This window comes from Balaenoptera acutorostrata, chromosome 7 (genome assembly GCF_949987535.1).
Source record: "Balaenoptera acutorostrata chromosome 7, mBalAcu1.1, whole genome shotgun sequence".
NCBI classification, from domain to species: domain Eukaryota; kingdom Metazoa; phylum Chordata; class Mammalia; order Artiodactyla; family Balaenopteridae; genus Balaenoptera; species Balaenoptera acutorostrata.
This window is the reverse complement of record NC_080070.1, coordinates 6,176,982-6,201,429: the sequence shown is the minus strand read 5'-3', so window position 1 is coordinate 6,201,429 and position 24,448 is coordinate 6,176,982. Positions and strand designations below refer to the sequence as shown.

General features: G+C 57.9%; 2 protein-coding genes and 1 long non-coding RNA gene across 8 annotated transcripts; 1 reads left to right on the top strand and 2 right to left on the bottom strand.

Annotated features, from left to right (window-relative positions):
• Positions 1-14: 14 nt before the first annotated feature.
• On the bottom strand, positions 15-7,430 carry ASB10 (ankyrin repeat and SOCS box containing 10). Of its 3 annotated transcripts, none has more exons than XM_057550618.1 (6): positions 7,120-7,430; positions 6,055-6,322; positions 3,028-3,547; positions 797-910; positions 350-535; positions 15-198 (listed from the first exon to the last, which is right to left on the bottom strand). In XM_057550618.1, the coding sequence occupies exons 1-5, from the start codon at positions 7,364-7,366 to the stop codon at positions 350-352; spliced, it is 1,335 nt and encodes a 444-aa protein (XP_057406601.1). In that variant the 5' UTR covers positions 7,367-7,430; the 3' UTR covers positions 15-198. The 3 variants fall into 3 exon arrangements, with proteins under 3 accessions (XP_057406601.1, XP_057406600.1, XP_007165468.2); XM_057550617.1 differs by lacking the exon at positions 7,120-7,430 and adding an exon at positions 6,480-6,938; XM_007165406.3 differs by lacking the exon at positions 7,120-7,430 and adding an exon at positions 6,480-6,938 and having other exon boundaries at positions 15-186.
• Positions 7,352-12,130, top strand: LOC114237700 (uncharacterized). Of its 4 annotated transcripts, none has more exons than XR_009008952.1 (6): positions 7,352-7,437; positions 8,844-8,895; positions 9,399-9,441; positions 10,085-10,134; positions 10,349-10,741; positions 11,647-12,130. It is a non-coding gene; the product is annotated as an uncharacterized LOC114237700 (long non-coding RNA). The 4 variants fall into 4 exon arrangements; XR_003623213.2 differs by lacking the exon at positions 7,352-7,437 and adding an exon at positions 7,530-7,710; XR_009008953.1 differs by lacking the exons at positions 7,352-7,437; positions 8,844-8,895 and adding an exon at positions 8,908-9,087 and having other exon boundaries at positions 10,028-10,134.
• IQCA1L (IQ motif containing with AAA domain 1 like) lies at positions 9,312-23,255 on the bottom strand. Its single transcript, XM_057550616.1, is given in 20 exon segments — positions 9,312-9,416; positions 9,989-10,227; positions 10,596-10,773; positions 11,047-11,133; positions 11,587-11,786; positions 12,456-12,563; positions 12,719-12,801; positions 13,416-13,474; positions 13,568-13,651; positions 14,391-14,497; positions 14,895-14,970; positions 15,701-15,795; positions 15,798-15,828; positions 16,298-16,382; positions 16,956-17,161; positions 18,563-18,655; positions 20,748-20,933; positions 21,231-21,350; positions 22,261-22,588; positions 23,245-23,255. Coding segments are annotated over 20 exon segments (2,481 nt in total).
• Between the last annotated feature and the right edge of the window lie 1,193 nt (positions 23,256-24,448).

Sequence of the window (24,448 nt, the reverse complement as noted above, 5' to 3'; positions counted from 1 at the left end):
CAGGAGAGCCTGGTGGGAATGACAGCATCCACATCTGCCTGTGGAGTTGGACCTCCTGTTCAGAGGGCCACCTCGACCTGAATCCGTTCAACTCAGTCCTGAGTTCCAGGCGCTGTGAGCCGTGGGCTGGCATCCCCTAGGGCATGGGGCATCTGCTTTCAGGCTCTCTCAAAAGGCAGCGGACATCTGGAAGGAGAGCTGTGGATTCAGAGACATCCGGTGGTCTGGGAATTTGGGTGGTTCTGTCTAGGGCCCTGCCCCCAACTCTTCTCTTGCCTCTGACCCATTCTCCCCACGCCCCCACCCCAGCCCCCAGTGGCTGGGACTGTCCACAGAGCCCAGGGCTCACCTAGTAGAGAACATCCTCAAAATCCAGCTGCAGGTAGCGGAGCAGGCGGGCTGGCAGGGGCAGGCGGGGCAGGGCGTGGGGCAGGCAGGCCGCCAGGTGAGCACGGAGGGCACAGCGGCTCAGATGCTGCAGCGATCTGGGCTGCCTCGCCAAGGCCAAGAGGGAGGAGTAGAAATGGTGGTACTTCTGGGGGCAGAACGAGGGTCTCAGAAGGAGTCTTGGACAAGTGGCACCTACTTCTCCTAAAGAGGGGAGGCTGGTGGCCAGTGGGTGTCTCCAGGAGCCTCTTAGAAGTAGGGAGTGTTTCGGGGGTTCACAGTGTGAGTTTTCTCTTTCTGAGTAACTTCTGTGGGGCAGAGTGGGGGGACCCACAGGGCTTCCCTTTAGGCGGTGGAAGTCTCTTGGGGCAGGCTGAATGAGTGTGTGTTCAGGGTCCTAGAATCTGACCTGCAGAGTTTCAGGAGGCACCAGGCCCACGGCCTCCTCAGGAAGCTGCATGATACTGTAGGTGTTCAACAGGACCTCAATGGTCCGCGGGGACGTGCACCAGCGCTCCAGCACCTGCAGGGGTCAGAGATGTGTCAGTGCTCTAGGGGTTACCACACACTGCTGGTACCCTGTCCGTCCACGCAGGATGACCAGACAGCCAAGGAACAGCTCTTGTGGGTTGAACTGAGTCCCCCGAACGGTATGTTGACATCCTAATCCCAGTACCTATAAACGTGACCTACTTAGAAATAGGGTCTTTGCAGATGTAATCAAGTTAAAAATGAGGTCATTGGGGTGAGTCCTAATCTTATATGACTGCTGTCTTTATAAGAGAAAACAGACACACAGACACACAGGGAGAATGTCATGTGATGACACAGGCAGAGATCGGAGTGATGGATCTACAAGCAAGCCAAGGATTGTGGGCAACCACCCGAAATTAGGTGATAGGCCTGGGACAGGTTCTCCTTCAGAGCCTCTGGAAGGAGCCAACCCTACCTACACTTGGATTTCAAATTTCCAGCCTCCAGAACGGAAAGGGAACACACTTCTATTGTTTTAAGCCACCCAGTTTGTGGTACTTTGTTATGGCCACGACAGGAAACCAGCACAACAGCTAGCACATCTATTGTGCATAATTTATGCCAGATATTTTCTTAGCACTTCACGTGTGTTGACTCTTAATCCTCGTCCCTACAAGGTATGGACTATTGTTATCCCCATTTTACAGACATGGGAAGCTGAGGCACAGAGAAGTTAAGTAACTTGCCCACGTTGTAGTTCCAGCAATCCAAGCCTGGAGGTGTGGCCTCCTTGCAGGAAGGGGCTCCTCACTGGAGGACAGGCACCCCAGCCAAGCCTGGAGCAGCTGCAGGTTGTGGAAGATGAATGCCGACTTTTTGATCGCTTGGGATGTCATGGAGCCCAGATGAAGGGACGAATGGGGCACTTCGCTGTGTCAGCCTGTGCCCAAGGCAGTGTGGACAGAACAGGGCTGGAGGGACAGGCAGTGGGGTCCCAGGAAATCCGTTTGCTGCTCTGCCTCCTTCTCCCACCCCTTCCCCGAAGGGGAAATCATTAGCTGTCAGAACCACTGTCAGATTACAGGGAATTGCTCGTCTCCTAATTATCTGGTGTTAATAGGAGATTAATTAGTGTTAATTGTTGATTTTCTTGTATTTTCCCAAAGGGGAGACCAATCTGCCGAACTCTCGGGCTGTTTAACTATTTGGTCTTGCTTAGGAATCTAGACAGATGCTTCTAGGTTTATGAGTGAAGGGGAGAGGCAGGGACAGCAGGGGAGTGTCCAGGACCCCGCGGGGCTGGATGGTTCAAGCCCGGGTGCCGGGCGGGGAACCTGCGTGCAGCCCGCTGCCCTATACCCATCCTGACCCAGCTCCTTGGAGAACGAGGGTCCCCGCCCCAGGTCCAGCATGCTCCGCGATATTGTATAGCCCCTCCAGACACGGCACAGCGTGGATAGTGTCCCCTGCCAGGGCCTCGGTAGCACAGGTCTGCAAGCTGAACCCACCTCGGGGGATATCAATGTAAAATAAGACATAGATTGGAAATTGACAGTGAAAGGTGTTTTTCTTTGGTGCCAGGATAGCAGCTGCTGGTCTCGGTGGTGTATGTTCTGCTAAGCTCTTGGAAACAAGGACCATGTCCATCTGCAGATGGTCAGGAGGCCTTGAACCTCATGACCCAGGCTTATCACTCTGCCCTGGGCGAGTGTCTCCTGTGCCTGGAGTGTCTCATGTTCAGGGTCCCACTGCCGGGGGGAGCTTCCTAAATGCTTCTTTCAACAGCTCTCTCCCCTGATGAAGAAACGACTCCCTGCCACCTGCATCGGTCCTGGCTCCTTCTGTCTTTTCAGATCCTTTATGATCTGGCCCCAGTGCCCTCAGTCTGCCTTCATCACACATACATGCAAACACATACGCACATACAAACACGTGTATATGCACACGCACACAGTGTATATACATGTGCGCACGCACACACGCGTACACCCCTCCTGCTGGTGTGCTGTTCGCCCCCTGTTGGGCTTTGCTTACTTGATGAATGAAAGCCAAAGTACTGACCTATGTGCCCAAGTTTGGTGCTGCAACCAGAGCAAGCTGGAGCACAGGTCTGGGTCTCCCCATGCCCTCACTCTCGTGGCCCTCCCTCTGGCCCTAGCCCCGTACCTTGGGGAGAGCCCCAGGCCACACGCGGACGGCACCGTGGTTGAGCAGCGCCCGCACCGTGCGCTCTGGGCTCTGGGCCAGGGCTGCAGCCGGGCCCTGCAGCGCGTAGTGCAGGGCCATGTGTCCCCCATAGTCCATGGCGTTGACGCTGCTGCCGCAGGACAGGAGCAGCTCCACGACGTCCGCGTGGCCTCGGCGACAGGCCAGGTGCAGGGGCCGCCGCCTGTCCTGGTCGGCAGCGTCGGCGTCGGCCCCGGCCGAGAGCAGCAAGCGGCACAGCTGGAGGCAGTGGGTGGTGGTGGCCTCGGCATCAGCGGGGGACGTGCAGCGGGCGTCGCAGGCGGCCAGCAGCGGGGTGCAGCCTTCGGCGTCGCGGGCATTGGAACATGCCCCCCATCTGAGAAGCAGGTCTGCCAGCTCCACGTGGCCCAGCCGGGCGGCCACGTGCAAAGGGGTCTCCTCCTCCTCTTCGGACCGACCATCCACTTTTGCTCCAAACCTCAGGAGCAGCTCTGCACACCTAGTAAGGGTGAGACGGCCAAGGGGAGGAAAACGGGGTGCAGACCTTCACCCCTGCGTTCCTGCAGGTCTGAGCACAGCAAACCTGGGGGGACCCTTGGGTGGCTCCTGGTGCTGTCTGCTCCTCGCCTTCCATCCTGCCTGGCACTAGGCTTCCAGCAACATTCTGCAGCATCTTTAGTGCCCTCTCTCAAGCCAGGGCTCTGCATGCTGGGACTGAGGAGGAGGAGGGGGGAAGGGGACCCAGCAGCGAGCACAAATGGAAATTGGGGCAGTGGCAGAAAGAACAAAACCAAAATCAGCCAGCCGGATTTGCTCCGGGGTGGTCCTCTCAGAAGACTGTGTATGCCTGCCAAGATGTGTGCCCTGAAATGCAAGGCTAAGGGAACTTAGCGTCTTTGAGTGACACTTTCCTCATCTATAGAATGGGGATAATTGCTAATACCTAGACCAAAGAGGCTGCTGTGACCGGCATATAAGACAATGCCGGAAAAGCTGTCAGCATAAGAGTTCATAATGGACCGCGCTGGGTGGGGGCAGTGGGTGGCATAGATGGTGGTGGATCAAGGGGGCTCATTATATTATCCTGTCCACCTTTCTATATGTTTGAAATTCTCCAAAATAATTTTAAAAATACACTTGCTTATTCAAAAAAGGAAGGAATGATTGTCACCAAGTGTGATCTCAGGGAGCCTGGGCTGAAACACGGCCGGAACGAAAAACGTGGGATTGCACAGAACAGCATCGTCCAGTTCAGGGGCCACCAGCGACGTGTGGCCACCGAGCCCTTGCAGGATGGCTAGTCCTGATGGAGACGTGCTGTGAGTGCAAAATACACACCAATTTTGAAGACTTGGTACAAAAAGAGAATGTAAAGTATCTCATGTGTTCTTTTTATACTGGTTCCATGTTGACATGATGACATTTTGGATACATTGTGCTAAATAAAATATATTATTAAATTAATTTCACTTGATTCACAGATATTTATACACCCATGTTCATAGCAGCATTATTCACGATAGCCAAAACATGGGAACACTCTAAGTGTCCATCAATAGAGGAATGGATAAATAAAATGTGATCTGTACCATGGAATATCATTCAGCCTTTAAAAGGGAAGGAAATTCTGTTACGTGCTACAGCCTGGATGAACCTGAGGACATGATGCTAAATGGAATAAGCCAGTCACAACAGGACAAATGCTGTATGATTCCACTCATAAGAGGTGCTGAAAGCAGTCCAATTCATAGAGTCAGAAAGTAGATGGTAGTTGCCAGGGGCTGGGGGGAGGGGGAGGGGGAGTGATGGTTCAAAGGATACAGAATTTCAGTTTGGTGAGATTAAAAAGGTTCAGGAGTTGGATGGTGGGGATGGTTGCACAACAGTGTGAACGTACTTAGTGCCACTGAACTGTACACCGAGTAATGGTTAAGACGGTAAATTTTACGTTACGTGTAATTTACCACGATTTAAAAATGAATTTCACCTCTTTCTTTTTCATGCCTTGATAGGGCTACTAGAAAATTTAAAATTACATATGTGGCTCGTGGTATATTTGTATTGGACCACGCTGATGTAGAACACATCTTCAACCGTAACACGAGGAAGTCGGTAGAATCCTCTGAGGGCCGATGAGGTTAACAGGAGGGAGAAGGTCCACAAAAGGGGGACCCAAGGATCAAAACTCTGGTGCCATTCAGGGGCAAGGTGTGAAACTTGGCAGGTGTGTAGTCAGTAGAGAGAAGGCCTCTGTCGTATGTACAGTTAGTTCATAGATTTTTCCAAGGCTCCCTTTGCCAGGATTCCAGATTCATCAAAAAATGATGAGGACTCATTCTCCAAGGTCCCCTACACATAGGGCACAATTATTTGGGTCACTGTAAAGGAATATCCTCTACAGTAAATAATACATTATTACATTTGGGTATAGCCATTGGTTTCTTGTGAGTCTGGTTAGCTGGGCTCAGTCCCCGAGCCCATTTATCTGAGGGTGCCTGCCAATACAGAAATGCCAGACCTGCCAAGCTGAGAACCAGCCCCTGCCCTCAAGGACCACCACAGGCCCTAACTGGGAGCCTGCTATCCTCGACAGCCTATCTGGATCACTGGACAGTCCGTTCCCTGAGGGCAGAATCGTGCCTTATTTACTGTTGTACTTCGCACAGTGCCTGGGACATAAGCTCAGAAAAATGAAAACTTTACACCACTTCCCCATAAAGGGGCCACAACTTCCCCCGCGCCAGCCACGCAGCCGGGCCCTGCTACAGCCCTCCTCCGGCCCTGGGGAAGCAGAAGCTGGTGCAAGTACAGGCCATTCCAAAGCCCACCAGGACAGTGGTAGGATGGCCTGGGGGGAAATGGCATCCTGACTCCCACCTGAGCCCCAGCTCCTCCATCCCAGCTCACCAGGCCTGCCAGCCCTCGACACGCTCCCTCATCCTCCCTGCGGTCGTCTCTTTGCCTCCCCTACGAGTGGAATGGGGGTTGAGGCGAGGGGTCACTCACTCAAGGCTGCCGGCCTCCCCGCAGAGGTGCAAGGGGTGCTTCCCATCCTGGTCAGGGATGTTGGGGTCGGCTCCTGCCACCAGCAGCATGTGGACGCAGGCAGCGTGGCCTGCAGCACAGGCCTCGTGCAGGGCGGTGCGGCCCCCAGGGGCGCTGTCTGGCCTCGCCCGCCGCCTCAGCAGCAGCCGCAGAATTTCCGTGTGGCCCCGGCTGGCCGCCACGTGCAGTGGGGTGGTCAGCTCCTCTTTGTACGTCAGCGACCAGATTCCTAGGGAGAGACGGGACCTGGGCCTCAGACCCTGGAGGGAGGCAAGGAGCTGCCAGGCAACGGGGGAAGGTGGGCAGGGCCCGGGAAGAGGGAGCCCAGAGCTCTGTCCCCAGGCTTCCTTCTCCCGCTCAGACCCCCCAGTGTCCCTGGCCCGTACTCAGAGCACAGATGTTGAAGCGGAAATCCCTCCATCGCTCTGGGTCGCTGGTATCAAAGACGGAATCCGGAGCCAGGCCAGTGCTGGAGTCGGCAAGGATGCAGGAGACAGAGCCCACATCCCCGGCCAGCACCGCCTGCCAGAAGGCCAAGGCGGGTCCCGAGGCCTTGCGGGTGAGGATGGGTCCCGGGCCTGACTCCAGGCGCTCTGCAGACCCTCCGCTGGGCTTCTCCACCAGCCTGGCACAGAGGGCATGTCGGTCACCCGAGGGCTCGCCCTGCTCCCTGCACTCTTCTGGGGACCAGCTCATGAGGGCAGCGTGGGAGCATGGGGGAAGGGGGCTCAGGGAGGAGAGGCAGGGGCCAAAGGCAGAGAGGAGGAGAGGAGGAGGGGACAGGAGCAGATGCAAGGAGAGTGCCTCCGTGTCCCTGAGCCGAGCCTGACCTGGCCACTGGGTTCAGCAGGAGCTATTCTGGGCTCCGCATGACTTCTCTCCCGGGCCAAGATTTAGGCAAGCCTCAGGGTGGGAGAGAAACAGCCCGGGACCTCTCCTTGTCCTCAAGCACTTGGTACCTCTGCGCCTGGTGCGGCCCGCCCAGGCCCCCGGCCCTCAGCCCCGTGTCCCCCGGCCGCCCCTCACCCCTCTGGTGGCAGCTCCAGCGAGGCTCGGCAGCCCGGCTCTCCAGCAGCAAGTCGGCTGTGCTGTGCGGGGGGAACAGCTCCTGCAGCCGCGCCAGGTCTCCAGTGTACAGGGCGTTCTGCAGCGCCATGTCCCGGCACAGCGGCGGCGAGGGCTGAGGGGGCCCCCAGACCCGGCAGGCTGAGGCCGAGCGGAGGCACCGCAGACGGTGTCCCCAGTGGGGAGGGGAGCTCCTTCTCCCTGGCATGGCCAGCTTCAGGGAGACAGAGCCCGAGGAGCAGGACGCAGGGCAATGCCGCTGGCCGACCGGGTGTGCAGGTGCTGGGCCCAAGCCAGGCGCAGGTCAGGTGTGGGGCAGACAGGGAGCACACAGAGGCCACGCCATAAATAGCCCTTGAATAGCCCGGACATCCTAGCCGCCAGCCGCAGGGAAGGAGGCCTCAGGCCGGGGCCGCGAATTAGGGTGGAACCCTCCATCCTTAAGCTTCACCCCAGAGCTGCATGCAGCAGGGTTGAAGGGACCACCCGGACCTGCATGCAGCAGGGTTGAAGGGACCACCCGGACCTGGTGTCCAGTCCACAATTTCAGGGGTAAAGGAAAACGGAGCCCAGAGGCGGGGAGGGCTTCGGCCAAGGTGTGACACCTTGTTGCAGGGGTGGCGGTGGGGATGGGGGATGGGGCTTTCAAGCTGCCCTTTTCTCCCTCGTTCTCATCTATCCTGGGCTTCACCACGCTGGCCTCCAGCGGCCGGGGCTCTGATCCCAGAGGGAGGGCGCGTGGGTACCTGATAATTTCTCCTGCCTTCCCAAATGTCACCAATTAGCCCCGCACCTTCCCACTTCCAAATGCAAGGGAGGGGGACAGCCAGGACCAATGGCAGAGAATACCCCACTCTGTGAGGGATCCCCTCCAGGGGTTCTCTGGAAGACGGGCTTCTGTGCAGGGGAAAGAGGGCTTGGCCTACAGGCAGCCCACCTCGGTCCTGACCCCCCATCTCCCTGGGTGACCCCAGGGTCTCCCATGGCATCGCTACCTGGAGAGTGAGAAGGAGGAAGTGGCTCTGCCCATTCGGGCACCTTAGGATGATGAGACTACTTCCACTTGGGGAGATGAAAAGGGGAAAGGGGAGAAAGGACAGTCAAAACCCAGCCCCTGGGGACCACTGCCCAGCACAGGGCCTTCTTGCACCAACCCAGCAGTCTCCCCTCACCTGGCTCTCATGACACGTAGAACACGCTTTGACCTCTATTCACACACTCCTTACCTGGCTTCTTCGGAGAGAACCCTGGGGCTCCCAGCCCTCGGTGGCATGGTTGTCCCCTGCTCCCCGAGTTCCCCGACTCCAGCTCCCACAACAAGGGGAGCCCGTGGGTGGACTTCCACTAGGGGCAGGAGGCTGTGACCTCTGCAGCCCCCCGCGGGTCAGAGCAAGCAGTGCAGAGCTTGGGCAGGTGGGTGGGGGAGGGGTGGTGTCCAGAGGAAAGCGGTGGGGCATTCGCAGAGAAGGCACTGGATCTACCCACAGCCCTTGCTCTGGCCACAAACGCCTGCCTTTCCCTACAGCCTTTTTCCCGAGAACCTTCTCTCCCCACCTCACCCCACCCAACCGCTGCCCAGGAGCCCTCACCTCCCTGACTTCCCAGACGGTCTTGTAGAAATAACCAAACCCTAGAGTAGAAGGGACCTTGTCTAGTAGCTGATCCAAACTCTCTTCACTCCACAGGCAAGGAAACCAAGGCCCAGAGACAGTAAAGTACCGTGCAAGACCACAGGAGGTTCGTGCCAAGTGGGGCTAGAACCAGGGTCCGCTGGCCCCCAGACTCTGGCTTTTTTCTTTTTCCATACTTACTATAGACCTTCTCTCTCCCCTCTCTCCTCTTTCCCTTTCTCTTTCTTTCCTTGTTTTTCTCCCTGAAATACCTCGAGAGGAAGAGAGCTGGGGAGACAGGACAGGAGAATGACAGGAGGTGAAGACCCAGGTGGGGTCTGGATGGGAGGTCGGGAGAGGGGGGTTGTGAGGCGGAGGCTGGGCACGGGCAGGGGCACGGAGCCAGGGACGGGAAGCACGGAGATGGACAAAGAGAGCAGGTGCCCGCGCCGTCCGGCCGTTTATACCTCTGCCCCTGGCCCCTTCGCCTGTGGGGTCCCACCCTGTCCCATCGCTAATCTCACAGGCACCCCGGCCCCAGCATCACTTCCTTTTCTTCTCCTTTGCCAGCCTGGCTTCCTCGGTGGCGTCTTGGTCCTTGATAAGTTTCATCCTCTTCTTGCCCAGCAGGGTCTTGAAGTACCAGTCCTGGTTTGGAGGCAGAGGAGGAAAGGTAAGTGCACTGGCTCTGACCCTTGGCTCTGCTTCCTGGCCCTGCCCTTCCCTCTTGACGGATCTGTGTCCTCAGCTCTCCTCTGGGGTCCTTGTGTCCTGCTAGAGTCGTGGTTTCCCTTGCTCTTCCCCAAATACTCTAGGCCACCGTGCCAGCCATTGTCAGGGGCGAGCCCTCCTCCCCTGCCCTGCAGCCCTCGCTCCGGTGCTTCCACGGCCATCCCTGGGGGTGGGAACGGATTCAGAGGTGGGGGACGTGAGTAGCTGCTGGTGCAGGAACCAACCAAGGGCTCCCAATACGCAGGTGCCCCTCTCAGACCCCACCCCCACCCCCAAGTCGGGGAAACCAGGTGAGACGGCCCTGCCCACATGTCCTTCTCTTGATTCTTCTTCCCTTCCCAGCTGAGCTCCATGGGGAGCGGAGGGAGGGGTCCAAAGTGGGCTGTGGGCCTGGGGCTTCAGAGGACCGACTCCCTAACTGATGCCGGCCCTCAGCCCTCCTCCCCGCCTACCCCTCCCCCCCACCCCACCCCCACCCAAAGCCCCACCTTCAGGGACTCCTCCTCCTCCCTGTACACTGGGTCCAGCTTTGCCAGGTGCCCCAGGAACTCTGAGGCCACCAGGGGCCGCTTGCACAATTGCAGGAGCCGCCGTTCCGTCAGCACTGCTTGGATGGCCTGGAGAACGCAGCCAGGTGTGTAGCCATCGGACACCTTGGCCAGGGCACTGACGTCCAGGCTCTGGGTCACCTGGACCCCCTGGACCTCTATTATATGCTTCCAGAGCACTGTGGGTGTTGGGGGGGAGGACACGGGGCAGGGAGAGGCAGTGGGCGCTTCTGCCTGTATCTGGAAAGAGTTTGTGCTTCTGGAGGGCGGCCCTACGTCCAACCGCGCCTCTCCTCCCAGGAAGGTAAGGATCAGCCTCCCCACTTAACCTGGGAAAGTGAGACTCCAAGGACTAAAGTGGCCTGCCCGTGTCTACAGAACCAGGCCAGGACCCAGAGCGCTGGGCTGCTTGTCTAGTGACACTTCCAGAACACCTGGCTGTGGAGGTGAGGACTCAGAGCAGTGGGGATGGGAAGAAGCGGGGAGCTTTGGCAGGGGTGGTCCCTCGACCCCTTCTCTAGCCTGTCCCCAAGCCCCAGGGCCTCACCATAGCGAGAAGCGTAATCGGGCCGCGGCAGGAGGAGGACCCGCTCGTAGGTGCGGCACAGCCCTTTCATCTCAGCCGCCTGCGGCCGGTCAGTGGTCCCCATCAGCCTCACGCGGTCTCCAGGATTCAGCAGTCGCAGGGCCTTGGTGAGGTCCTTCTTTATTCACTTGGGGTCCATCTGCTCTGGGGAAGGAGGGGAGGTGGGTGGGGACACAGTGACATTATACGGGCTTCTAATTCACAGAGCACGTGCCCACGCTCCGCCTCACATGGACCCTGGGCGGGGGCAGACAGGAGGGGCTGTCAGTCCTGCTTTAAGGATAAGGAAATAAGGCAGCAGGAGGACAGGGGACTTGTCCAAGGCCTCACGGCGGGTGAGGTTTGGAGTGACGTGAACAAGCCCACACTCGCCTGTCCTGCCCACGGGCTCTGCCCAGGCCCCCTCACTCACCTCCTTGTCTTCTTTTGGGACTCGCTTATAGAAATTCTTCTCCGCATCCCCAATCCAGATCACACAGGGCTGTAGGTACCGAGCCACCTGGACAGGTCAGAGAAGAGAAACCTGACATTAGCTGTCCCTGGGGAAGGGTCACCTCCCCATCTGGTCCAACCCAGGGTCAGGGCCAGCCTCGGGCAATGGCGGACCTCGGAGCTCCAGCCTCGCTTCCCACATCCTGCGAACCCCACTTCTCAGCCCCTTGTACACCCATCACTCCATCACAGCAGAGTCCCTGCCCTCGCCGGGCTGGCGGGGGGGGGGGCTACGTGCGCAGCCTCATCTCTGCCATGAGAAGAAACTACTCTTCTCCCCACTTCCCCTCACCTCCCCCATCCCTAGGGCTTCAGGAATCCATGAGCCCCCAGCAGGGATTGGTAGGGAGACCTCACCAGCTCCTGAAACTACACCAGCCGGGCAGCTGGGTGACCTCCTGAGCCCACCCTGCTCTGTTGTCACAGTCTGAGAACTAGAAATGCCATCGGGGACCCAGACCTTAAAGACGATATGCACCAACGTCTGCACCCCGGTCTTGCCGGGATATTTGCCCTGCAGGTTGCCAGGTGACAGGTCGAAAAGGTTGGCACCGGTTTCCGTGCACACGGCCTTGACCAGCATCTTCTTCCCCATGCCGGAGGGGCCCACCAGGAGAATGGAGCAGATGAGGGGGGCCATGGAGTGTATGTCTGGGGAGCCTGAGAGAGGAAACAGGGGCCGGCAGGGGGCCGGCAGGGGGTCAGGGGTGGAGACGTTGTATCAGGTGAGGCCAAAGACCCCAGGCTGGGCAGGATGAGGTCCTGGCCCTGGCGGCACTGCTTTCGCCTAGGGTCTGGGCAATGCCCCGGGCATGCCTTCTGTGGGGGGGCGCCCTGGAGGAAGTCCAACGGTGCAGCAATCATGATTCCAAGAGCTACACGCGGTGTCAGGACAAAGCCCTCCACCTCCTCCCAATGTCCCTTCTGCTTCCTGTACCATCTGTTTCCACTCCTGGATTTTGAAGGGATGGAATTAAAGGGCACGTGACAAACCACTTCAGAAAGATCCGGCCTCTGGTGTTTATAGGGGGTGGGGGGCTGGTCTTCAGGGAATGGGACCAACTATGGGACGTCACTTGGGATTGAGCGAGGGGCTGGAAAGTGACTCCTCAGCAGGTCGAGGGCCCACATGACTTCTGGGACAGCCCAGTCGGGGTGTGACCTCCAGCGGGGCCCGGGCAAGGCAGGGGGAGTCCGACGTGAGTTCATGGCACTGGGATTAGGAAGCCCAGGCTGGACACGCCTGCCTCGGCCACCCTACCCTGCACCCAGGCTCCCCGAGAGCCCCCTGCCCGGCACTGGCTCTTGCCTCTCCCCAGGGCCTCTCACCAAGCGGCAGAACCCCATACAAGGCCACGTTCTGTCGTATGTCAAACAGGGAAGGCATAGGCAGCTTGTTTGCCAAATTCAGAGTCGATCCAAGACAGAGGCAGTCACCTGGGGGACAGGTGGCCCGCTGGTGAGTGGCACCCACTGGGGCAGGGCACGCGAGGAGAAGGGTCACTGGGGAGGTGGCAGTCGGCTGCGGGGAAGGCCATGGCCAGAGGCACCATTCCTTAACCTCGGGAGCAAGCGCTGGGGAGGGGTCTCACCAACATAGTCTTTCAAAGCCACTGTCTCGCACTTCTTTAGAAGGCCAAAGATGATGAGCTCTTCAAACAGGGAGTCCACAGACCTGGCAGAGGATGGTGCGGAGGGGGGGGCCCTGAGGAAAAGGGAAAGGGGCACAGAGATGGGTTGGGGCGGTGCTGTAGGCATGAGGAGAGGGGGTAGGGAGCCCTCCTGTCCAAAGTCCTGTCGTCAGCCAGCATCCAAAGGCCCGACACCGGCCCACTGGCCCAGAAGGCAGTTTGCCCCAGGTGGGTGCTCTGGGGGTTGAGCGGGGTGGAGAAGGACCAGAGCCCTCTGAGACCCTCCCTCTAAAAACCCAGTGTGGGTGACACATGGCCCTCTTCCTAGAAACCACATTTAAGATGTACATGCTCCTGGGAGGGATGGCCATTAAAGCAGCCAACACCAATGGGCTTGCATCACCAGAGAAGTGAGTAGAAAGTGACCTCTGGTAAGTTCTGCATCATCACTTTCAAAGCACTTTCTTGTGCTTCTATTTTATCCTCACAGCTATCCCATGAGTTTGGTAGGGTAGGTACTTGGTTAATGAGGACAGGGAATCAGAGAGGTTAAGTGACTTTCCCCAGGTCACACAGCAACAGAACCAGGACCAGAAGTCAGATCTATCCTGGGCCAGGGCTCACTCCACCACCCTTGCTGAAGTGCAGGGTCTGCTACCTGTCTGGAGTCAGATCTTTTTCTTTCTTCCTCTTCTCAGGTTTCTTGCCTATCTTTTTCTGGTTGAAAGCAAACACAGAGGCAATTGTCTTCTGTTCCTTGCCTCCCTGGCGTGTGCCCTTCCTTGTCCCAGCCCTAGCCCCTCATCTTGCCTTCGGAGGCTTCAAAGTTCTCCCCTCCTCCCTGTCCACGGCCAGCCGCAGGTTCTTCAGCTCCTGACGCATCAGTTCATCTACCTGGGGGGACAGCAGGGGGTGTGATGGGGCGACCAGGGGTTGGGGAGGACAGGTGGGAGGGTGAGGACTGAGTCGGGGTGGAGGGGCGCCTCAGGGAAGAGCCAGACAAGCCCAGTGAAGGCAGCGGGGCAGGGGATTTGTTCTTTTGGGACCCTCAGCCCCTGCATCTCAACTCCGATTTACATCCTGCTCCCGCTTGAGCCTTGCTCTCAACTGGCATCAGTGTGGGCAGAAGCCCCCAGGACGGAGTCGGTCAGCTTTCAGTTCAAGCCCCAGACCCACTCTTTAAAGTCTGTGTGACCTTGAGCAATTTCATGACCTCTCAGCCTCAGCTTTCTCATATATAATGTCAGGAAAAGCATGGGGCCTGCCTCACGCGTTGTGGGAAAGATCGTGGGAGTGAATGCTTCCAAGGTGCGCGGCACGGGGCTGGCACGTCTCAGGGAGCCCTTTAAGTGTTGGTGAGGAGGATGGTGACCCCAGCCTTTAAGTGTTGGTGAGGGATGGAGCCCCTCCCATTCCCTCACATCAGGGTTGCATCCACACCCCAGGGAGAAAGGGTGACCAAGGAGAGGCAGAGGAGGATGGGGACCGAGATGGGCCAGACGGAGCCCGGACTGCGCAGGGCAGGCAGCGCATAGAGGCTGCTGCAGCGGATGGCGGGTGGGAGGCGGGTGGTGGTGTTTGAGGACAGGGGGGGCGGAGCCTGAAGTGGCTGGAGGCCCTCAGGGACGCTCACCTGTATCCGGATCTCTTGCTCCACTTCCTTCCTCTTCTCCACCTGGAGGATCTCAGAGTCAAAACTCTGATTGGGATGTAGGCTATCAAACCGGTTCTTCCACAGATCTGATCGTGGAGAGGTTGGAGTGCAACGGAGGGTCAGGGTTCCAGGTGCACACACGCACTCACACACACATGCACAAATAATCTCACACGTGCGCACACACACACGCTGGTCCACCTCTCCTCACCAAGCTGCCTGACACTTCCACCCAGACCACAGACCAAGGCCTGATCCCAAGGCCTGTGGCCGCAGGATTCAGACCCAAACACATAACGCCCCCGACCCGGGGAATCACACCTCACACCCCTCTCCCCTTTGGCCTTCTCGCCTCGGTCTCCACACCCACACTCCGACACTGCCACCTCATGATCACATGGCACAGGTCCACTCTCCCCAGGACCAAGGTCACCCCAAGACTCCACAGGCCTGGTCACTCTTCCCCAGCCCCTCCTCTCTCACTTGTGTACTCCTCGTGTCCGGCATTAATCACAGGGATGGATTTGGAGGGCAGCAATCTCAGCATTGTATCTGCTTCCTAGAACAGAAACATCCTTCGGCTTTTTTTTTTTTTTTTAAAGATTTTTTTTTTTAATTTATTTATTTTTGTTTATGATTTTTGGCTGTGTTGGGTCTTCATTGTTGCGTGGGCTTTCTCTAGTTGCGGCAAGCGGGGGCTACTCTTTGTTTGCAGTGTGTGGGCTTCTCATTGAGGTGGCTTCTCTTGTTGTGGAGCACGGGCTCTAGAGCACATGGGCTTCAGTAGATGCGGCTCATGCGCTCAGTAGTTGTGGCTCGCGAGCTCTAGAGCGCAGGCTCAGTAGTTGTGGCACATGGGCTTAGTTGCTCCACGACATGTGGGATCTTCCCGGACCAGGGTTCGAACCCGTGTCCCCTGCATTGGCAGGCGGATTCTTAACCACTGTGCCACCAGGGGAGCCCTAAAGATTTCTTTTGATGTGGACCATCTGTAAAGTCTTTACTGGGTTTGTACAATATTGCTTCTGTTTTATGTTTTGGGTTTTTTGGCCCCGAGGCATGTGGGATCTTAGCTCCCCGACCAGGGATCAACCCCACACCACCTGAATTGGAAGGTGAAGTCTTAACCACTGGACTGCCAGGGAAGTCCCCCATCCTTTGGCTTTGATCCCCTCACCTCTACGCATCACAGACTCTGGCCCTGATTCTCCCAAGACCAGCCTTCCCCTGGGAATTCTCTGAGATTCTGTCCCTGCCCGCTTGGTCCATGAGTCCAGGCAATGCCTTACCCCCTTCCTGGTCATGTCTCCCTTCCTTTTCTTCTCCTTTTTCTCTTTTTTCTCCTTTTCTTTTCCCTTACTTTTCTTTTGGTCCTTTTTTTGCTCTCCTGGACCTGCACCTCCAGTTCCATTTTCACCTGTGACAAACAAGGGACGATGTTTCAGAGGAGACCACGAGGATTTGATAGGGGCATGAGAACCAAGGGCCTGAGCTAGGGGCGGACCCAGGACTCCAAAGGCCCAGCGTCACTGCTGGGATCCAGGCACTAAGAGTCCAGACACTTGACTGGGGTCCAGGAAGAAAGGGGTGCGACTGAGGGAGTCCTCTGCTCAGAGCTGCTGCTCTCCCAGCCCACGGGGGGCGCTGGAGACACGGTGCTCTCACCAGACATGTTTCCTCTCGCTGGCTAAGGGTGCCTTCTCCAGCTTCTTCTGGGTATCCCCGCCTCCCCATGCAATCACACTGGCTACGTACACCTCCTCCACCACGTCTGCCTCTACTGAGGGCGGCCTCTCCCCCTGCCACCCTCAGCTTACGCGCAGCACTCTCTGTAACCTCAGATTCCACCTACCATAGAAAGTCTTCTATCCCCAGCTCCACCGTACCTGTTCTGGAGTCTTGTCTGCAAAGATCAGGTAGGATCCACCTAAAGACTCATCTGGATAATCAGGGAATCGGCCAGTAAGGGTACTAAATGAACATAAAATGGTTGGAGAGACGGATGGATGGATGGGTGGATAGTTGGATGGATGGATGGATGGATGGATGGATGGATGGATGGATGGACAGATGGATGGATGGATGGATGGGTGGACGGATGGGTGGAGGAACAGAAGGATAAATGGATTGATGAATGGTTAGATAGATGGGCAGCAGAAAGGGTGGGTGGATGGATGGATAGATGGATAGAGGGAAGGATGGAGAAAGATGAAGGACCAGGGAGATAGAGGGAGAGAGGGAAGGAGTGGATAGTTACAGAATAGAGAGGGGAGACTAGTCAGGGGGCGTCCCTGGATGCTTTTCCCATCTTATTCTGGCATTTTCTCTGCCATCTGGGGAATGGGAAGTCATGTGTGGAGCCGTTCCTGTAGACTGGGGGCCCCAGGTTTAAACCAAGTGTGTCAGCAGCGTATCAGGGCGTGGGGGGGATGGAGAAGAGAATCCAATCTGGACCAAAGGACAAAACAGAAGTGGGGCTAAACACTGGGGTGAGGAGGGAAAGAAGGGTTCAGGGCTGGGTCAGCTGAGGCTGGGGACACTGACTGGCACTCGATAAACCACTGTCGGATTTGCTCCTTCATTTTCTCTCTCATGTCGGGCACCTCCATCTCCCTGAGGGCATCGTGGGTCTTCACCATGGCCGACTGGAAAGCCTCCTCCTTCTCCGTCTGGAGGAGTCGCCGGACATCCTCCCCGAGGCTGGCCTGGGACGTGACGGCCGAGTGCTCCGCCTGGCTGGACGAGGGGAGCTGGGGACGTGGATGGGGAGACAGAGGGGCTCAGGGGTGGGAGTGGGGAGGCCCGGCCCCTGGCACACAGCCCCGCACAGGCGAGGCCTCGCGTACACACCCACACGGAACAGCGGGCATGCCTGCAGCAGGAGAAATTGTGTTTGGAGCCTGAAACTCATCTGCGTAAATTACTCTGATAATGAGTTTGCTAGATGCATCCGGGCCGGCCCCCCTGCCCGCTCCCCCCAGCACACCCTCCCCTGTGAGCCTCCGCCCCCACCCCCCCCCCCCCGCTCCCCCACCACCACCCGGCAGCCGCTCTCGCAGCCACTTTCCCGCCTCATTGGCTCCCAAATGTATTTTAAATATCACTCTGCGCGGAGACAATTACTGAAAACGCTGAGCTCACACTGTTGATGGGCCCGGGCGGCCGGGCTCATTCCTCACCCACCGCCATGCCATGGCCCCCTGCCCTCGCCCCACCAAAGCCCGAGCCCGGCCTCCCTCTGCCTGCTCTGGCCTCCAGGGGGTCTAGCTCTCCGGCCCCCCAACGAGCTCGGACCTCCACTCCCACGCAGCTGCCGCCCGGGCCCTCCCTCCTTCTAAGCCGCCGCCCGCCCTCCTTGGAGTAGCCATCCCAGCCCTTGTCTCCGATTCCTCTGCCCCCCCAGCCCACTCCCCTCCCCATCAGCCTTTATCCGCTGGACTTCTGCAGGCTCTGCCCATGGCCAAGCCCCCTCTCAGGCATCAGGGCTCTCACACCTATCATGGCCTTGCTCTCCTAGGTCAGCAGAGACCAGCTGGGGGCAGACCATCACAGAGCAGAGGACAGACGAGGTTCAGGGAGCGGGGTCTGTCCACCCTGCCTGGACACGCACCCCCCTACCGCCCACAATCCCCGGCACGCGCATTCACGCTCCCGTCACCTTGTTCAGACTTAGCCATCCTGCTGGCAGAGCAGAGGAGAAGCGAGTCTGGGGCCCCCAGAGCAAGTGGGGAGCCTGTGGCCCAAAAGAACCCACTCTGGTGTGAAAGGGGTGTGTCCTCATCCCAGCTCGGCCTCCCGTGCTTCTCCCAGAGGCTGCAAGAGCCTTGGCGGGGCTCCCACTGGCTTTGCAGCCGCCTCCCTCTGCGGGACCCACCCACTGCAGCCTCTCCTGCCAGCTGGGGGCATGGACCAGGGGTCCAGATGCTCTGGGCTACCATCCCTCACACCGCCCCCACGTGTGAGTTCCTTCCAAAGGGCTCTAGAGAGGGAGGGGCAGAAAGGGATGTGGCCTGGCAGTGGCTTCGTGGTTCTCCCTCAACCAAACCCTGAAGGATCCCTCAACCAGGGACACTGGCCCCAGCCTGTCCCCCCTCCGCTCAGGCGCACCCCAGTCCTGAGTGGAGGGGGGTGTGGGCAGGGAGGGTCTGTACAGGGCCTGGGGGGGCACTCATCATGCCGATGAACTCCATCTCCGTCCGCCGGTCCTGCTGAGTGCGTTTCCTCTGCTGGTAACCTTTCCACACCTGGGGGGATACATGGACCCAGACACTCCCCATACTGCATTTCTGCAGAGATGTGGGCGGCAGAGCTCTGGGGAGGGCACCTCCAGAGGACAGCTCCCTGGCAACTGCCCCCCTGAGCAGGGATAGCCCAGAGCAGGGTGGGGCCTGTCTGCACCCAAGGTGTCCAGCTCCAAGGCTTTGTTCTCTCAGCACCCCCTGCCCCGGAATTCCCTCCTTCTCATCTCCACCCTCTAACCTGCTGTATCTTTTGAAGCACAAATCAGAGTTCAAGTACCAGCTTCGCCGAGAAGCCCTCCCTAATCTCACTTCTCAGAATCCCCCCAGCATTTGGAATAAATGCTTGATTCCACCCAGGCACATAGACGTGGGCGCTGTAGGAACTGTGAAGCTCCCCTACATCTTGGACACAAGGAAACTGAGGCCAGAGCCGGGACATGGTCTCTCCCAAGTCCAAGGGCCGTTTGGTGCAGAGCCGAGACCAGGGCCAGGTTTCCTGACTCCTCACCCAATGCTCCTCTCCCAGGCTGCTGGCCACTCTCGGACCCGTGGACACCCCAGTGCTATGGGGTGAAGGGTGGGCGCTGGGCAGAGGGGGGCATGGCCTCGCCCCGGTAGTGTCACTGAGACAGCGCTCGGTGAGCAGGCTCTGCGTCCAGGCCCCTGTCCCGCTTCATCTTCCTGCTCCTGTGACCAGCACAGGAAAGGCCCCCGATAACTAAGGGCCTCTGACGAGTGTAGCGGGGAACCCGGGGCCTGGAACGCAGTGTTTCCATACCCTTGATGTCTGACAAAAGGGACAAGAGACTTGCTTTGGCTCTCAGGGGGAAGGGAAGCTCTAGCTTTGGGGCTGACCTTCCTTCTCTAAAGGCTTGCTTTAGCGCCTCCTGAGGGCGAGGACCCCCTGCTCATCCGTGGGGCAGCCGGACCTGGGTACAGTCACCCAGATGCAGGGGACTCAGGCTGGGGTTCTCTGCATACTGACTTATAACCTAAAAATCTACCTCATTTGGAGAGGATGTGTGTTCTCAGGGCTGTTGTTTGTTAGTTGGTTGGTTTGCTTTTGCATTTTTGGGGGAAAGAGTTCTAAGTTTCCTGTACTGGACTAGGAAACAGACGCTTCTGAGGCACTGGGACTTGAGAGAGAAGATGGGAGAGGAGATTGATTTCAGAGAGAAAGATCCAGCAGTCCTAGGTCAGCAGTCCTGGGCCCTCTCTGCCCTGGAGTTTTCTAGGCAGCCTCCAACCTCGTCAAGCTGGTAACCACTACCACCCAGAGTGAGCCGCCTTAGCAGCACCTTGGGGGGATGCTAGAGGGGCCACGCCCCCGCGCCAGGGCAGACAGCAGGGCTGCCAGGTGACATACGAGAGTCACGCCCTCCAGGACAGTAAGAAGGCACGGGGAAATCTAGAGACAGAGCTGGGTTTTCTGTAGTCGGGTGGGATGGGGTGTGATTAACGTAAAGGGTGACCCCAGGTGGCACAGACCCCAAAGACACGGGGACCTCATCCGTTCTCGATTTCATTCATCATGTTTCCTTTCGCCTCAGGAGGCTCAGGATACATTTTAGTGACTCATTTTTAACAGTCTTAAAAGTTTTTGGAATGATCGTCTACTCTGTTCTGCTGCTGTATTATGGATGTTTCTCCCCTAATTTTTTAATTTTTATTTTTGTATTATTATTATTTTTTAATTTTTTTGGCCATGGTGCAGCCTGTGGAATTTTAGTTCCCTGACCAGGGATCGAACCTGGGCCTTCGGCAGTGAGAGCGTGGAGTCCTAACCACCGGACTGCCAGGGAATTCCCTTTCTCCCCTAATTTTAATGGTCTTTCTGTTTTGGGGGCTTTTATGGTATCCCACTTCAAGTCCTTTTGGGGATAGAGATGTAGAATAAATAATGAACAAATAATATACAGGTTTATTGACTGATGAAGGTCTCTAGCTTAATATCTAGTCGTGGGGCAACAGAATCCAAGCACCTGCATTTCTGTCATCAATTGCTGAGCCAGGCAGGCTTCCTGGAGGAGGCGACTCTACCCTGACCTTCCTCCTGGGTGCAGGGAGGGTGGGGTCGGGGGCGGCAGGGGGTTACCTTCTGTATGATGATCGCTGCTTCGTCCTGACTGAACCTGGGCCGCCCTTCCTCCCGAATCTTTCGATCTCGCTCCTCCTCTTTCCGAATCTCTCGCATGAAGGTGGCTCGAAGCCTGCCTTGCCTGGCCCGCTTGGCCCTTTGCAGTAGGATTACGGCCTCCGTCTGGGGTAATACTGGAAAGCTCTGGCCAGAGCAGGGGCAAAGGAGGAGGAAATGAGGGACGGCTTGCATCCAGGCGGGCAGCTGGGAGACCAGCCCCCAAAAGACATCCTGGGGGCATGGTTTTCCCAGAGCATCCAGGTGCACAAGTCCTGTCCCTCTATCTCTACCTTGGTGTTGGAAGGTTACAGGCAGCATAAGAGCAGCCACGAGGGGCCAGGGATTACCCAGAGAGCTCTCGGAGGTGGGTAAAGGGCAGGGCAGGGCCTCTGTGTCCTGAAGGGTGGCAGCTCTGTTCCTGGGGGTGTCTCCCTGACTTACCTCCTCGGAGAACACTGGCTCTAGTCTGGACAGGAGGTCTGCCAGCATATGCCCTCGCTCCCTCAGGACGCTGGACCGCTCCAGCTGGAAGTATTTGGGAACTGGAACCTCCAGGTCTGCCTTTGGGGCAACATGGGGGAGGGAGATGGGAATAAAAATCCAGACCATCTGGCCAATCCCTTACCATTTTCAGCTGTACACACAGACACTGGGGCTGTTTTCTTCCATCCTAGAGCTCTGGGGTGGGAAATGTCCAGGCTATGGGTAGATCCCCCCAAGAGTCATCCCTCTCTTCCCTCACCCCCACCACGTGGCCAGAGTTGAGTTCTGTAGGATCACGGTCGGTAACGGGCAGTGGTCCCAATCCTGCCTGTGCATCTGAATCAACTGGGAATCTCTTAAAATGCAGGCTCCTAGGCCCTGACCACAGCAGAATGGCAGGGCCTGGAGAATGTTTGTTTTTTCAAGTCCGCAGCTGAGTCTGATGCAGCTAGTTGGGGAAACTTGGAGACATGACCTTGGGGCGGACGGGAGGCCGGTGCAGAAGCTTTGTGCTCTGGAACTTGCTGGCTCACACACATCACCTGGGGGTCTTGTGAAAACGCAGGTGCAGAATGCTATAGTGGGTTTGGGGCCCAGCCAGAGGTTCTGCCTTTCCAACAAGCTCCTAGGTGATGCAGGTCCGCTGACCACGCTTTGAGGAACAAGCCTCTAGGGGACTCTCTTCACCAATCCCCTGCAGCTGCGTTCATGGGTCCTCCCAGCCTGGCGGAGCCTCCAGCCTGACTCTCCCGCTACCCCCCAACTACTTACATGCACTTCCCATACCCCATCCTCGGATCTGCCCTGCCCTCCTTCCCTTGCAGATGTCCCAATGCCAGGGGTGTCCGCAGGAGGTCAAGGTCACCCCCACCCCCAGCTGGCTGGCACGTGGCTTGCTTCCACAAAGAGTGGGAGGTCAAGGCTAGCCCTCCCCCCGTGTCCCCGCCCCCAGCCGGCGCGGGCATGGTCCTCGCCGCAGCAGGCCCACCGGGGTGAGCTTTAAGTCCTGCAGCACTTGGTCCAGGCAGGGGGTCTCGCACAGGTCCACGCGAACCAGATCGTCTTTGAGCTCCAGCACGCGGCCCGCCACGCCGTCCAGCAGCCGTCGCAGCAGCCGCCGCTTCTGCGGCTGCACCGTCTGGTCATAGAGGGTGTCGAACCGGCGCAGCAGCCCCAGGTAGTACAGGTAGAGCGAGGAGAGCCTGTACCGGAAGGACTGCCGCTCCCGGTGGGGCACGGGTTCCAGCAGGGGCTGCTCTTGGTCCAGCAGCTCTTGCAAGATGAGGTGGGAGGAGTCCCAGAGGCGCTGGAAAGCTCTGGAGAGGAGGTAGCCAGCAAGGGATGCTCTGAGCCCCAGGGGAGGGGGCCCGGCTGGTAGGGGAGGTGGGCTCCACAGAGGCTTCTGAGGGCTGTGAACTCGAGGCTCCAGAAGGTGTGACGTTAAGGTTACGCACGGTCCCGGGGTGGAGTTCAGTGAAGTGAGGGGCCCTCGGGGGGGTGAGAGGGTAGTTACAGGGAGCACCCCCTGAGGCTTAGAGAAAGTGAGGGGCTGGGGTCCCTGCGGAAGGGAGTCTCCTGATGGATAAGCCAGGAGGATGGAGAATGGGCACGGCCCTCAGGGGCTCCTGCTAAGGAAGAGGCCCGTCGGAGTCTGCAGCTGGTGCCCTCGGGGCGAAGGTGCAGCCCAGCGATGCTGCAGTGGTCTAGGGCGGTGGGCGGGAAGGGGGGGTGAGCGATGAGGGTAGGGAAGGGTCCCTTCCCCAGAGCAGAGCCCTGATTCTGGAATTAATAGTCCAAGGGAAGCCTGACCACAGGCAGGGGCGGGCAGGGTCGCTGTGTGAACGTCTGGGGCCCAGCCGGGACTGGCCCACACAGGGGTCCCTCTCCCCACCAGGCCTTCTCCCCGCCCAGTAGCCCCAGCCTGAGAGCCAGGGACGCACTTTGTTCTTTGCTCGCCCATCACTTCACTCACCCCTCAGACATGGGGCTCACTCTTCACACTGCCTTTTGTGAGCTGGTCCTGGAATCCAAAGAACTTCTGGGGTTCCACCCGGACTCCACCCCGAAAAGCCAGAATAGCCCAGTTTTAAGAATTCTGTCCCATTGTCCCTAAGTTCTAAGGTTGCGAGGGGAGGGGGCTGCAGGTACAAGACCGGGGGACACTTAGAGGACGTCCTGGAGGCAGCATGCTTGGGGGGCACCGGCTCCCTTGTTAGCAAGCCTTGGCCAGGGCAGGGCGCGGGTCCGCTGCGGCTACCTCCCTTGTGAGCGTCAAATGAAAGAATGGGCTTCATTTGAGGTCACCCTGTAAACTGGGAGGCTCTGGGTGGACAGCAGTCCTAAAGGCATTACTCCAACTGTACCTCTCAGCTGGAGACCCTGTATTCCTTAATGCAGATCCAGCCTCCTTACTCTCGTATGTGACTGTACCGGGCACACGGCCGCCATGAAAGCACGGAGTCCTAACCACTGGACTGCCAGGGAATTCCCCACTCTTCCCCCTTAAAGTGAGCACAAGTGCACCTGTTTCCCTGGGGTCTGACGGTAGTTCACTCGGTTTGAGTAAGATATACCCTCGTAAAGAATGACATTAGGAGTAGTGGGTGGGACTCAGTGGTGTTTGGGGCTCATTTTGAGCCCTCTGTGGGTTTCCCCATCACTGCTCCCGGCTCATGAGAACGCTCTTTGGAAAATACGAAACACAGCAGCAGCCTGGCCCTGGTCAGCTGGGGTGAGCTTTTAGCTCAGTGTCCAGTAGGGACTTGTGAATAAGTCATACGTCATAAGTCACTTATATATAAGGCACGGGGCAAAGGACAGTGGGAGGAGACAGGCAGCAGCTCAGAGCAGCCAGAGAGGAATTCTCAGGCGTGACACGCCTGCGAATGAATTACCCGAGGATCTTGTCGAAATGCAGGTTCCGATTCTGCGCTCTGAGCTGGGGCCAAGATCCTGCATTTCTAACAAGGTCCCCGGTGTCACAGATATTGCTGGCCTCTGAATCACACCTTGAGTAGCCAGGTGTGAAACACAACAGGAGTGGGGAAGACCCGAGGTTCCTGGGCCACGTCTCCCGAGCCTGCCCCTTTCTGGCTGTGGGACCAAAGTGTGGACAATTAGTTCTCATCTCTCGGCATCTCCATGGTAGGCTTGACATAGCAAGAAACACGTGTGAA